General features: G+C 48.6%; 1 protein-coding gene across 15 annotated transcripts in view; it reads left to right on the forward strand.

Moving 5' to 3' along the window:
• Positions 1-12,201, forward strand: part of ZNF618 (zinc finger protein 618) — a 165,201-nt gene extending 153,000 nt beyond the window's left edge. For all 15 annotated transcript variants that reach the window (XM_032478255.1, XM_032478245.1, XM_032478247.1 and 12 more), the window contains 2 exons: positions 4,153-4,254; positions 4,925-12,201. In XM_032478255.1, the coding sequence (XP_032334146.1) occupies positions 4,153-4,254; positions 4,925-6,441 (1,619 nt within the window). In that variant the 3' untranslated portion in view covers positions 6,442-12,201. The remainder of the gene's footprint in view (positions 1-4,152; positions 4,255-4,924) is intronic.
• The last annotated feature ends 2,098 nt before the right edge of the window (positions 12,202-14,299 follow it).

Raw genomic sequence — 14,299 nt, forward strand, 5'->3', positions numbered from 1 at the left:
TCATATTTCTCTGACCCATGGGTTTTTTACAACTGTGATGTTTAATATTCAAATAGTTGTAATTTTTCCAAATATCTTTTTGTTACTGATTTCTAATTTAATTTAGTTATGATCAGAGACTAGACTTTATGTGATTTCACTATTTTTCTGTCCCGCCTCCTTTTTCTGGGTATCCAATTATATATATATTGGACTGCTTGTTGTTGTCCACTCTCTGTTCATTTGTGTTCAGTCTTCTTTTTTTTTCTCTTTTCTCATGAGAGTAGCAATTACTGAGAAAAGAGATTTGAAATTTCCAGTTGTAGATTTGTCTATTTCTTATTTCAGTTATCTCAGTTTCTGCTTCATGTGTTCTGATGCTCTGTTATCACATGCACACACACTTAGGGTGCATACACACTTGGTGATTTGACTCCTTTATCATTATGCAGAGTCTCCTGTTACCCCTGGTCATAACTCTTGTTCTGAGATCTGTTTTTTTCTGTAATACTATCACATACATCTCCAGCTTTCTTTTCATTACTGTATGTATGGTGTACTTTTTTTAGTCTTTTACTTTTAACCTATCCATGCCTTCATATTTAAATAGGTTTCTTATAGATAACATATCATAGGGTTTTGTTTTTTTTAATTAAGTATGGCAATCTCTTTTATTTGAAATGTGGAGACCATTTACATTTAATGTAACTTTAATATTATTGGATGTAAATCTACCATTTTGCTATTTACTAATTGTTTCATTTGTTCTTTGTTCCTTTTTTTTTTTTTTTGCACCTTGTTTTGGACGGAGAATTTTTTATGATTCTGTTTTTATCTTCACAATGGGTTTATTAGCTATAATTCTGTTTTATTTTTTATAGTTTATTTGGGTTTTAAAGTATATTTCTAACTTATCAATTCATCCTTCAGAGGATGTCAAATGCCCACTTTGCATACTGTGTGAAAAACTTTCAATGAAATTCTATTTCCCTTTCCTAGTCTCTCAGCTATTGTTGTCATATAGTTTACATGTACATATAATTCCAATTCATTGATATTATTTTCCAATGAGCAGTCAGTTATCTTGTTAAAGAGATTAAAAATGAAGGAAAACATTTTTTATATCCATACATTTGCAGTTTCCAGAACTCTTCATTTCTTTCTGTAGATCCAAATTCTTAATGTGATGTCATTTTTTTTTAATACCCAAAGAACTTCCTTCAGTATTTCTTACAGTTACAGGTCTGGTTTTTTTTTTGTTTGTTTTTTGTTTTTTTTTTTTTTTTTTGTCCTTATTTTACCTCCGTTTGTGAAAGATAATATCGCTAGATTTAAAATTTTTAGGTTGATATTTTATTTTAATACTTTGTTCTGTTGCCTCCTGGGTCTGTGGTTCTTATTTTTGTTCACCTGTACTTAATTTCCCCCCATTTCTGGCTGCATTTAAGAGTTTCTCTTGTCATTGGTTTTCAACAATTTGATTATGGTGCTGTGCCTTGATGGTGTTTTCTTTATGTTTATTCTGCTTGGGGTCAATTGAGCCTTTAGAATCTGAGTTTATAATTTTCATCCAGTTTGGAAAAATTGGCCACGTCTGCAATAATTTTTCCCTCTCTCACCCCCTTTTTCTGGTTCTCTAATTATATGTGTGTTAACCTGCTTGTTATTGTCCGTGCTGTTTGTTTATTTTCAGTCTTTTACCCTCTGGTTTTCATGTTGAATAGCTCTTTTGCTCTGTCTCCAACTTCACTGATTTTTTTTTCTTTTCTTCTGTGGCATCTAATCAACTTTTATCCCATGCAGTGCATTTTTCCTGTACCATTTATTTTTATATTTAGAAGTTCCACTTGAGTGGTTAGTATTTAGTTTTTTTTTTTTCCTTCCATCTTTCATTTCTCTCCTTGTGATATCTCCGAGCATATTTATGATAATTTTACAATAGCTGTTGTAAGCTTCTTATTGGCTAATTCCATCATCTCTGTCCTTTCTGGGTCTGTTTCTATTGATTGGTTTTTCTCATGGTTATAAGTCATACTTTCCTACTATTTTGAATGTCTGGTACTTATTAAGACAATTGATGTGGTGAATTTTATATTGTTAGGTGCCAGGTTTTATATTTTTAAAAGAGTATTAAACTTTGGCTTACAGTTCGTTTCTTGGGATCGCCTTAATACTTAAAGGGTTGCTCTTAAAATGTCCTATGGCAGGTCCAATGTCCTAGGGCAGCCCTAGATCTGGGGCTAATTTAGCCCTGCAGTAGGGGGACTGTGTCCAGTTTCTCATACATTGAGGTCTCTCCATTCTGGTTGAGGGGACACAAATTATTTCCCCCATGTGGGAGCTCTGAGAATTATCAGCCTACTGTGTTTTTGTGATTCTTTCCCCAGTCCTGTGGAATTTGACCCTCTGCGTAGGAAGACGAGTTTCAGCAAAGACGCCGGGGTAGTTTCCAGAGCTCCCTCTTTTTGTCACTCCCTCCTCGTTGGTACTTTTCCCAGTAAATTCTACCTGTTTGGGGCCTCCCTGAACTTTGATCTCTGTCTCTTCAGCAGGACCGCTGGGCTCTGTTCAGTTCCCTGCCCCTATGTTGCAGCTTGAAAACTGCCTCCAGGCAGCAAGCGGGACAGTCAGAGCGTGTACTGAATTTGTTTCTTTTTCTGGGATCACACCCTGGGTTGCTTGTCTGAAAGCAGTCATATCATGATTTGTAGCTGTTTGCATCTGGAGGGCAGTTCCCACGGCCAGTCATGCTTCACGGGCAGAAGTGGAAGTCCCTCCCCATCTGTCTTTGATGCATAAATTTCTTCCTTATTTGACCTGTGAGTCTAAGATACATATATACATATGTATATATGAATACATATGAAATTATGATTAGAGCTTGCTTTTCATCATCTTGTGCATTTTCCTGTGTTACTCTAGTCTACGTGACCACATTTCTAGTGGCTGCAAAATATTCCTCTGAGTGCATGTCCCAGAGTCTCTTAACTAGTCTTGCAGGGCTGACTGAACACGTAGAAGTTGGGGAAGTCTTTTCTCTAGGCATGAAAAGTGTGGCCTTGACCTCCAAGGCCTGATGCCTTTGACTGAGAAGAATGGAAGGCATCTGGCAACCCTGAACCAGGGCCACTGATGACTTGTTCATATCCTCAGGTTGTGAATTCTACCTGTAGGATGATGTCTCAAGGAGATACACCTACATCAACAACAAAAGAGCACAGAGAAACAGTATTATTAGAATTTTAGGCTAGTAGGTCCATAGCAGAACAGTAAAAATTACGGAGATGGCACAGCCTAGAAACTCAGGGCTTGGAGTGGAGTAGAGCATTCTTGGAATATTGTATGATAAAAGCTTGTATGCTTGTTTGTGATGACAAGCGTGTAACTCAGACCATTTCTACTTAGAAATGTCAAGGGGTAACCATGAGTAGAGGAGAATAGGCATATGGCTGTTACTTATAACTGAATACAAGTGCAAGTGCACAAGTTAACAAAAATTAGGGAAATGCACGGAGAAGGCATCTAGGAACCAGAAGGCCTGAGATGTCTGGCCCAGCTCTGCTGTTGGTTTTCTGTGTGATCTTGGGCAAATCCTCTCCTATAATGGACTTCAGTTTCCACTTCCTACATGTAATGAGGGGGTTGGGAATTTCATACTCCGTGTCACATGGGGCTTTGGTTTTGTTGTGTTCATTTAATAACTGTTTAGTAAATATACTGAAAAGATGAAAAAGCACTCTCTAAAGAAGCGAGAGTGTGAGATGCTCTTGGTCTCTTGCAGTGTTAGGGGCACCCCTTCCCCTAGCTCAGAGCTAGAGCTTTGGCTGTAGGAGGGTGTGTTGGCGGGCAGTGAGGGATGGGGAGGCTCCCAGCCATGCTCGGAATCCAGCAGATCCCATTCACCGAGCGCTCACTCCGTGCCAGGCACCATGCCCTGCTCTTTCCCTGCTTTAGCTCTTACTAGTTCTTCCAGCAACTGTGACATCCGGGTGATTATCTTCATTTTACCAAGTGATGAAAATGAGGCTTTGCAGGCATCAGATAGTTGTCTAAGTAGCCAGGATTTGTCCCAGAGGCCAGTCTCACCTTCACCCACATGCTCTGGTTCTCACCTTGTTAGCCGGCAGGCCTCTTGCACCTCAGGGAAACACACTGTCCCCTTTGTGCCCCCAGCGGACAACGAAAACAACATTGCCTCTAACCAGTCCCGATCGCCACCTGCTGTCGTGGAAGAGAAGTGGAAGCCCCAGGCCCAGAGGAACAGTGCCAACAACAGTAGGTCTCTCCCAGGCTGGAGCCCGGGGCTGATGGAAGTCTGCCCCACCCACCTCCAGCCCCCTCTCTGCTCGGTCCCCTCTGCCCCCTATCCCCACCCCGTGCCTCCCGTGAGGATGCAAGACCACACATAACAGTTTCCAAAGCACTTTCACACCTAAGACCCTGTTGGTGGGAGTTCTGACCTCACGGGATGGACAGAGATGGCCCAGGGAAAAGTGATCTGTTTGTGGTCAGAGAACACAAATTAGTGACAGAATCAGAATTAGAATGCACTCTCCACAGTTTCTCTTGTCTGCTTTTTCTTGACACTGCAGTCTCATGTATTTTATTCAATAGAGGCTCCTTTATTAGAGAAGATTTTTATACTGAGGAAGAGATTAGACTAGTTGGCTCCAAAGGTCCAGGTAAATGATGCATGCAGCAAGTATGTTGCACACATACCACTATAGTCTGTTCCCATACCCATGGCAGGCATTACTAATCAATCAGAGACCGTTATTCCTGTAACACTGTCACATGTTAAAGATGGCCAGCACCACCAATTTGTGTGCAAGATGAAATCTATTCATAATTCCTAATACTAGATGCTTTGAGTATTAGGCTGCTGCCAGACCAAGGAGCCCTGAATGCCAGCATTAATCACACCTCTCTTTGTGTCCTCCTCCAGCCACAAGTAGTGGTTTAACACCCAACAGCATGATCCCGGAGAAGGAGCGGCAGAACATCGCGGAGCGGCTCCTGCGGGTCATGTGCGCCGACCTGGGTGCGCTGAGCGTGGTGAGCGGGAAGGAGTTCCTGAAGCTGGCCCAGACGCTGGTGGACAGCGGTGCCCGCTACGGGGCCTTCTCGGTCACCGAGATCCTGGGCAATTTCAACACGCTGGCGCTGAAGCACCTGCCGCGCATGTACAACCAGGTGAAGGTGAAGGTGACGTGCGCCTTGGGCAGCAACGCCTGCCTGGGCATCGGCGTCACCTGCCACTCACAGAGCGTTGGCCCGGACTCCTGCTACATCCTCACAGCCTACCAGGCGGAGGGCAACCACATCAAGAGCTACGTGCTGGGCGTGAAGGGCGCGGACATTCGCGACAGTGGCGACCTGGTGCACCACTGGGTGCAGAACGTGCTGTCGGAGTTCGTGATGTCAGAGATCAGGACAGTGTACGTGACGGACTGCCGGGTGAGCGCATCCGCCTTTTCCAAGGCCGGCATGTGCCTTCGCTGCTCAGCCTGTGCCTTGAACTCGGTGGTACAGAGCGTGCTGAGCAAGCGGACGCTGCAGGCCCGCAGCATGCACGAGGTCATCGAGCTGCTCAACGTGTGTGAGGACCTGGCGGGCTCCACCGGCCTCGCCAAGGAGACCTTCGGCTCGCTGGAGGAGACCTCGCCGCCGCCCTGCTGGAACTCAGTCACGGACTCGCTGCTGCTGGTGCACGAGCGCTACGAGCAGATCTGCGAGTTCTACAGCCGCGCCAAGAAGATGAACCTCATCCAGAGCCTCAATAAGCACCTGCTCAGCAACCTGGCCGCCATCCTGACACCGGTGAAGCAGGCGGTCATCGAGCTGAGCAACGAGAGCCAGCCCACTCTGCAGCTGGTGCTGCCCACCTACGTCAGGCTGGAGAAGCTGTTCACGGCTAAGGCCAATGACGCGGGCACCGTCAGCAAGCTGTGCCACCTCTTCCTGGAGGCGCTCAAGGAGAACTTCAAAGTGCACCCAGCGCACAAGGTGGCCATGATCCTGGACCCGCAGCAGAAGCTGCGGCCCGTCCCGCCCTACCAGCACGAGGAGATCATCGGCAAGGTGTGCGAGCTCATCAACGAGGTCAAGGAGTCCTGGACGGAGGAGGCCGACTTTGAGCCTGCCGCCAAGAAGCCCCGCTCTGCCCCCGGCGAGAACCCCGCAGCTCAGGAGGACGACCGGCTTGGGAAGAACGAAGTCTACGATTATCTGCAGGAGCCCCTCTTCCAGGCCACCCCTGATCTCTTCCAGTACTGGTCGTGCGTGACCCAAAAGCACACGAAACTCGCCAAGCTCGCCTTCTGGCTCCTGGCCGTTCCAGCCGTGGGGGCCAGGAGCGGGTGTGTAAATATGTGTGAACAAGCACTTCTAATCAAAAGGAGGCGACTGCTCAGTCCAGAAGATATGAACAAACTCATGTTTCTGAAATCCAACATGCTTTAAGACTTCCAGATGAAAAAAAAAGAGAAAGAGAAGAGAACGTTAGAAAAACAAAAAACCCCACAACACTGTCGCAAAGAAAAGGAATTTTAAGTTCTAAACACTGTGGACCTCATTATAAATGCCCCCCTTGGAAACTTAAGTGCTTTTTACAGTGTGTGTGTGCATGTGTGTGCACACCCATGCGTGCGCACCATGGGCGTGAGCGGCTCTGTGCTCACCTCCATGGCCGCGGAAGTGTCACACACGCATGCACACATACTGCCCTGGTGCATGTACACACGCCTGCTTGTGGGCGCGTGGGCATTAAACTGGGTGTGTCAGGAAAGCTGAGTGGGAAAGAGGGAAGGTGCTTCACCTCCTTTTCTCAGTAAGGGGGCTTTAAAAGACTCCATTTTCAGGTGTGCAGATTGGTAGAAAGCTGATGTTGTAAAACGTTCAGGCAGCTGAGATCTGAAGTGACTTGACGCTCTCTGTCCTTCACCCCATGGTCCCCCTTTGCCCTCCATCCCCTTCCCCAGGCCTTCCTGACCCTAATGCACCCGCCTCTCCCCAGCTGCCCTGCCATGGATTCTCCAAACTGCATCAGATGGACAGCTTCTGCACTGGACTTGGTTCTCGTTCACCTTCAGGGCATTGAGCTGCTGCCTTCATGACACTCTTGGGTGTCACAGGGCAGCCGCCTTAGAAACACACCTATCTATCTCCCCAAATCAGGAAAGGAGACTTTCAGAATATAAAGCTGACCTTTTGCTTTTTAATATAAGATAGAAAAAAAAAAAGACATTTTTCAAAGAAGTATAGATACTGTCTCCATTCCTTAATAATTTTTTTCCTAACATTTTAGCAGTTTTTACCTTTTATTTTGTTTCAAATTTGATTTAGACTCTGCTAGGAGGCACTGAATGTCTATAACTTATGTTTTGGAGGGTTGTTTTTTTTTTTCTGGTTTTTGATTGCCCTTTTTGTTCCTCAAGTCACACTGTAAACTAGCTCATCTCAGTGGTAGATTTAATATCCTAAGGTTTTTATTAGCCTTCCCTGGACAGTCCGGTTTTCATGTATTCAAACAGCCAAGACCATGAACTCGGCTGTGCTGTTTGAGACCAGGAGTGGGGTCAGAGTCACGGGTTTCACAGACGTGGGGTTCAGTGGAAGCCATAGGGGAACATGTGGCTTGGGAGTGCTCCTGAATGTAGGCAGAAGACCGCCCTCCTGGCTCGCTGTGTCTGGTACTGCGAATGTCTTGATTTCTATACCCAGAGTGCATTACACTACTCGCCATGTCACTGACCCTTCCAGCTCAGCAGGGACTCTTGAGTTGATCCACATTCACATTCATCACACCTCAGACCGACAGCCTCCTCTCCCTCCCCAGGACCCTGGGGATTCCCGTGGTTCCATTGTCCACAGCCCTGGGGGTCCCCACACAAGCCTCAGCCCTCCTTCTAGGACAGTAGTTGAGCCCGGTGCCTTGTGGGCCAAATGACGGATGTTTTGAGGGTGGAATGGCATTAGGTCACATTCAACTTAACGCTGTGAAAGATGTTTCTAGGCTTTTCTCTCCACGAGCAGTTTAAAGTTCTACACACTCAGCCCAAATGCCAACAGGGTGACCCTTTCCCCTCACCAGAGGCGGTTCCGTCAGGATCAGTGCTCAACTTCCCACCCCACCTCTCAGCGAAGAGAGTGCTGGTGGTCCCACATCCCCCCTGCCCCCCCGGTGCCTGTGACTGGGATAGAGATGGTTACACCAAGGGCTTCAGGCTGAGAATGACCATCATCATGGGAGGCTGTTTGCAAAGGCACATTCTACCATCCTGGGGGTTGACTTAAGTCCTCTCCATCCCTTCCTAGTAATAAAGCATTATTCAACTGCGAGATACCTCGACTACAAAAAGCACTGTACAACAGCCCTCTCTTCCCAGTCCGTGACAGTTAAGTTGGAGAAGTAAAGTTGACTTAAAAACTCAAGGCTTAGGATTGTGGACCAGAACACTGTCCCAGATGCCAAGCATGCTCGCTTTGCCTCATGAGAGCTAACCTGAGTCTTGGACACATTGAAATGCATCACAGTGGGCCATTTCCACATTCACTCCAGCAAGCCATGGTCTCAGGAAGCACCATGACATTTCCTCTCCCGGAGAAGTTCACAGGTGTTAATTCCACGGCACTTCCAACTGGGGTCACGCCGTCAGAAGATAAGGGGCCAGTGGATGGTCACCTAATGTCCTAGAGACTATGGGAGCGTCAGCAAACTTTGATGAGACCTTTGGGGGCATTCCAGAAGGTGGTTGCCAGGCTGCTGACGGTGACATGCCTACAGCAAAAGGCCTCCAGCTCTGCTTTGCTGCCGGGGAAGAGTCCTCATCCTGGCACTTTGATCCACACAAGGAGGATGAAAGCTGCCCATATTGTGTGGTCCGTGGGAGCCCGTCCTCCTCCTGAGAGCAGAGCTGTACTGGTGTTGCCCCATTATTGGGCTACTCGCTTAGAAAACAGGCATTTCGCTTTCTCGCAAGGCCATCGGGACCAAGCCCAAATATGTGTTCTTCTCTTTGGAACGTGGGATGTCTGCCCCCCCAGCATGAAATTTCGAGTACGTTGTACTGAATTCCAGGTGTCTAGTCATATGTGTCACCTCCTGCTCTGTTTGTTCTTTTTTCCCACCTCAGTTCAGTCCTTAGCACTTGGCTTGCTCTGCAGGTTTGATGTGAGTGCTGCTAGGTACTCTGAAAGCTGTCTCCCGCGGCTGCCTCATCCAGGTATGGGAATAAGGTGGCAGGAAGTCATTTCTCTCTTGCAGCCTCTGGTTCTTCAGAAACTGTCTTCGCCAACACGAAAGGCTGTACCAAGGTGCCCCCTCTGCTTTCTCATGTAGGCGGTTCCCATAGGGCAAACCCTGCTGTGATGAACAGCTTAATAAAACCCAAAGATCTCACAGGTCCAGCCACTGGCCCCTTATCTCTAGCAATATCCACCTTATCCAAATTCTAGCTCAGCCAAAGGATTGAGGTCGCCTCTTCCAGTTCATTTCCCAACACCCAACCTGGCATTGACCTTCAGAAGGACTTTGTCTTCTGCCTCCCAGCTCTGTGACCACTATAGGACCTCACAGCTCAAGGTGGTTGCCTGCGGACTTGGACCCAACTTGTCTAAACCACGTGATTCCCAGGACAGAACTGGACCTTGTGCTGACATACAGAGATGCCAGAGGGGAGGCAGAGAAAACACCTCCACTCTGCGGAGTCTTCCCCGTCATCTGAGGTCAGTTGGCTTCACCACCAAAGCCCAAGCCAAGGACCACAGCCTTGTGGGCGGTCCTTCAGGTTTGGGGTAACTGGGGGTCTCAGCTCCGCCAAGAGCAGCAGTGCCATCCCAGCAGAAAGCCACCTGCTGCATCCACCAGCAAGGATGCTTTGCCACCAGCCTGCCTGACAGCCTCACGCCTGGCATTCGGGGATTGGCTCTGGGCTGGGAAAAGGGTGCTGTGGTTTCTTGGTGAGGAGAGGACAGTCCGATGACGCAGTTGAGAAGTTCTGGGTCTCCAGGTTTGTAGGAAGGACTTTGACACCAGCTCAGCTGGTGGGCTGGTGAGTGTCCTGTCCTTCGGTTTGCTCCTTTGTCTCCTGCACTTCCAAGAAACACCAGAGAAAAACTCTGCAAGGCGTGTTTTCCACTGTGAAGCTGAACCTCTGCCTTTAGGGGTCCCCTGGGCTTGCCCCTGGACTTGGACTAGACCCCTATGGAAAGTGGGCACCTGAAGAGCTGTCGGCGATGCAGCGCACACTCACAGGGGCCCCAGGTTCACGAGAAAGGTTTGGAGTGAAGCTGGGGTGTGGGTAGAGGAGGGACGTCCTGTGAGAAATGGCCCAGGAGGGGACAGTAGCTGGATATCGTCATCACGACGAATGTGCTTGTAGAGACGGGAGGAGGAGGTGCCCGGGGCACGGCCGGCAGCCTCCTCCCGCCCCAGGGAGCTGGGGCGAGTTCATAGCTCTGCCCTTGTTTTGGGAACAGCGACAGCACCCCTGTCCCTGGGATATACCTGAGGGAGGGCTTCTGGAAAAGCTGATGGGTTAGATGGAAGCGAGAGGCGAAGTAAGGCTCAGGCTGTCCCCTGGAGACAGTAGGTGGGGGAGCTCCTGCCTCAGCCCTGCCAGCCCCGCCCCAGCCCCTGTATCCAGCTGGGCCAGTGGGAGAACTGGGAAGGGGCCTGCCCCCTCTTCACTGTGGCTAATGTTTGCTAGGCCAGTTATGGTGAACCAATGATACAGTGTTTTCCCTCTTATGTTTCCCTCCCGGTTTCCTCTTTTCAGGGTTCTCTGGAGGATTTTGTTGCTGTCGTTGTTGGGTTTTTTTCTTCCTCTCTCGTTTGGGTTTGAGGATCATGTGGAGCCCGGCCTTTCCCTGAAGGGAGGGGCCCTGTGGTTTCTGTGCGAAGAGGCACCTGCTCCCGCTTGGATGAGGGTGAAGGCGTCGGGTTGCTGTCTGTTGTATTCTCCTTCCCCCCCCCCACCACCACCACCATGGGCGCCGCTGTAAAGATTCACCTCCTGTACAGAGAAGGATTTGCTAGGTTTGCAGTCAGGTGTCAGCATAAGGTCCCCCGGGGGTCCTCCCCACCCACGCGTCCCACCAGGCACCTTGACTCTTCGAACCAAAGTTCCTTAAAGGGGCATAGCCCAGCCTTGTCCGCAACCTCAGGTGCCTGGGATCCCTGTGGCGCTTCCTGAAGTCCAGGTTGGCAGAGACCCGCCGGCTCTGAGACCAGCCAGAAGGGGGGGCTCCTCCCACAACCCAGGTGCCAGCCGGTCCCCGCCTGGGACCCTTCCCTCCCTCCCAGCCAGGGTGGCTGGGCTCCAAAGCGGTGAGCGAGCTCGTGGACTGGCACGGGGCTGGGACTCGCCGGCCAGGAGAGAGCGGGACCTGCGGGGCTGGAGGCGGCCAGACCCGCTGGGCAGCGCGTCCGGGACCATTCAGGTCCCGAGCATCATTTTGTACAACCACCTGAAGCAGAGATATTTTTTAAAAAGCATAAATTATTTTCAGTTGTTCTCTGACGATCCCACCTTTTTCTTCTCCCTGCAACTTCACGTCGGTGATTTTTTCACATCAGGTAAATCTTGAGAAAGCCTTGGTGCCCCCTCCCTCCCAGGCCCCACTCAGTAACCACGTGCGTGCACCCCCGCCCTTTCTCAGTAGTTAAGACGTTCTAGGCAATACCATGGGCACATCTGACTGTGTCTCTCTCTTCGAGTGCAAGAAACTCAAGTCATCTTTAAAAAATACAAAAAAAAAATTTACAAAAAAATATCTTTTTTAGGCCAGAGTTTTCTACAGGTATTAATGAATATTTTTCTTAATCCTTATAAGTTTTATGTGTTTAATATTTCTTAATACCGGTAGCATTAATTTATACTTTTGTAGCAACACAATATTTTTATAAACAGCCAGTGCTTGGCTCAAGTCTCCACAAGGGGTTTATGCAGGGTTATCTTGGGACCCTGTGTACCATGTACTGTATTTAAAAAAAAAAAAAGTTACCTAGTGTCACCCTTGCTGTGTTAATTAACAAAAGACGTTGTTTGCAGTCTCCTGTGTCGTTGGTGTGGATCCAACAGCTCTCCAAGGAGTCACATTGCATGGGGGTTGAGTTGACGGTTCTTGTGATACGTAAAACCCCCGAGACCAAACTTGAGGGTTTATTTAGGGTTTTCTGTTTGTCCTTTGGGTTTTTCGTTTTACTTTGTTTTGGTACCGTTTCTCCATTTACAGCCAAATCAGTTTTGTGATGTTTAAAACTTTTAATGATGTCAAATGGAGGAAAGGAACAGAAAAAAAAAAAGATTTTTACAGAGTAATAAAATTTAAAACTCAGCTGTTTAAATGTTGCTGTTTTTAACCTGTCTATTCTTGTCCAAAAGTGGGACATTCCCAGGGAGAAGAGGAAGGTTCCACTTGGTTCCTTAAATCACCAAAAACCCCAGCCCAGAATTCAGCACCCCTTCCCCCCTGAATTCTTGCAACATTATTTCCCGGTTGGTTGATGCCAAGGCAAAAAGACATCCTTTTAATGGTTAGAGACGATCAGTTGCTTAAATGATTTCATGTCAGTGTTGTATTTATGGTTTTACAATAAAACGACCTTTAGGAAAATGGTGGCGTGTGGTGTTCTTTCTTGGGTTCGAGGTTGGGCCGTGTCGTCCTGTTAGAAGCAGGACACTTGGGAGTGACAGCTGGAGCCCTTCCCCAGGGGACCTGTGTGAGGTCAGGGTTGTTCACTCCTCTCAGCTCTTGGCTTACCTCGAGCACCAAACCCATGCCAGCGATGTCTGATAAGTAAGAGAGGGACGTGGCCACAGGAAGACGTGGCCCCCGTGGGCCTTGCTTGTGGAACACCGCCCCACAGGAGAAGGAATGGATTGAATCTGAATCCTACAGGCCCGGTGCCGAAGGGACTCAGGTGAGTTCACCTTGCCCAGCGGTCATTCCTGTGACGTTGTGTGTTGTGTGTACTGTCTGTTTTCTGGGGAAGACTGCCTGTGGCTTCTGCCAAATTCCTGGTGGTGTCTGTGACTCAGGAAGTTAAGAAGCAGTGGGAGCTGTGGAAACACATTTCAACGCAGTGTCTGGACACACTGTCCCCAACACAGTCCGGAATGGAAAGCCTGCTTTGGGAGAGAAGGCACTCTCCACCCCAGGAGAGGTGCAGGCAGAGCCCAGAGCCCTCCGCGAGTGCTAACGGAGCCACAGGTAGACCCGCCAGGCAGGTCAGCCGGGCCATCCCTCTGCTGCCCTCCTTCCTCTGCCCCTTCAGAAGCTCTGAGCAGCGTCCCGAGCTTCTCGCTGCAGACACCTGCGCGTCGGCATTGGGTTGGATCATCGAACTGAAGGCAAGTCCGGGAGAGAAGTTGCCACCAGAAGACAACTGTGGCCTGAGCAGCAGGGAGGGTGACAGCTTTTCCTAAAGCAGGACTGCTGCTGCCAGAACGGCCCTTCAAGGCAAAACCGCATCCAGCTCCATCCCTGTCCTCAACCAGGTACAGAGGGGCGCTCTCCTCAACGAGGATGTGCTACTTGATCAGCCGAACAAATTCCATCGAACTGCATAGATAACAGCTCCAACCGGCTGTGAGGCTGGACCAGCCTCCCAGGGGCATCAGCCCTGCCCTCAGAACCCCGTCTGTGGGAGTTTCCTGCTGTTCAGTGTACTGTGCACATTCCTGAGCCAGCGGTTGAAATTTAATTGAGAAGTTTCTACTGGATCTAAAACAAAAGCTAGGAGTCCTACTGGGGCTGGAAGATTCCTCCCTCGCCCCTCAGAGTGTCAGGATCCAGTGAGGCCAGGGAGTTGCCAGAGTCTTCATACAGCTGAAGGGCCAGCCTTTCAATTTAAAATTAAAAAAAAAAAAAAGGGATATGTTTCTTTAGGAAGCAGCCACATCTATTTTGTAACAGAAATGTGACCAGTATCTTTAAGAGACAATTTGAGGTGAAGCTGTTTAAGAATCAAGTGAGTCATCAGGGCAGCCACTTGGCTGAGAATGATTCTGGTCCCTTCTGAGATGAGCAGCCTTCTTGCCAGGGCGTCACAGATACGCTTCAACCCCGTGGAAGGGAAAGGGACAGGATCCATGGCAATTTTTCTGTAGTGAAGTTTTAGTAAGTATCTGAGGCAAATGCTTCCAGGACCAGGCAGGGAGGCAGGCGGGGCGGATAACTGCATGGGAGGCCCCGTCTTCAGGGCATGTCTCAACTCAGCTCAGGCCCCTTGGCGTGCAGGACGCAGGCTCAGGGCTCCTGGAACTTACTTTTCAAGAGAATTAAGAAACCTCAGTTTGTATATGGAAGCTCCCTT

Source organism: Camelus ferus, chromosome 4, assembly GCF_009834535.1.
Source record: "Camelus ferus isolate YT-003-E chromosome 4, BCGSAC_Cfer_1.0, whole genome shotgun sequence".
NCBI classification, from domain to species: Eukaryota; Metazoa; Chordata; class Mammalia; order Artiodactyla; family Camelidae; genus Camelus; species Camelus ferus.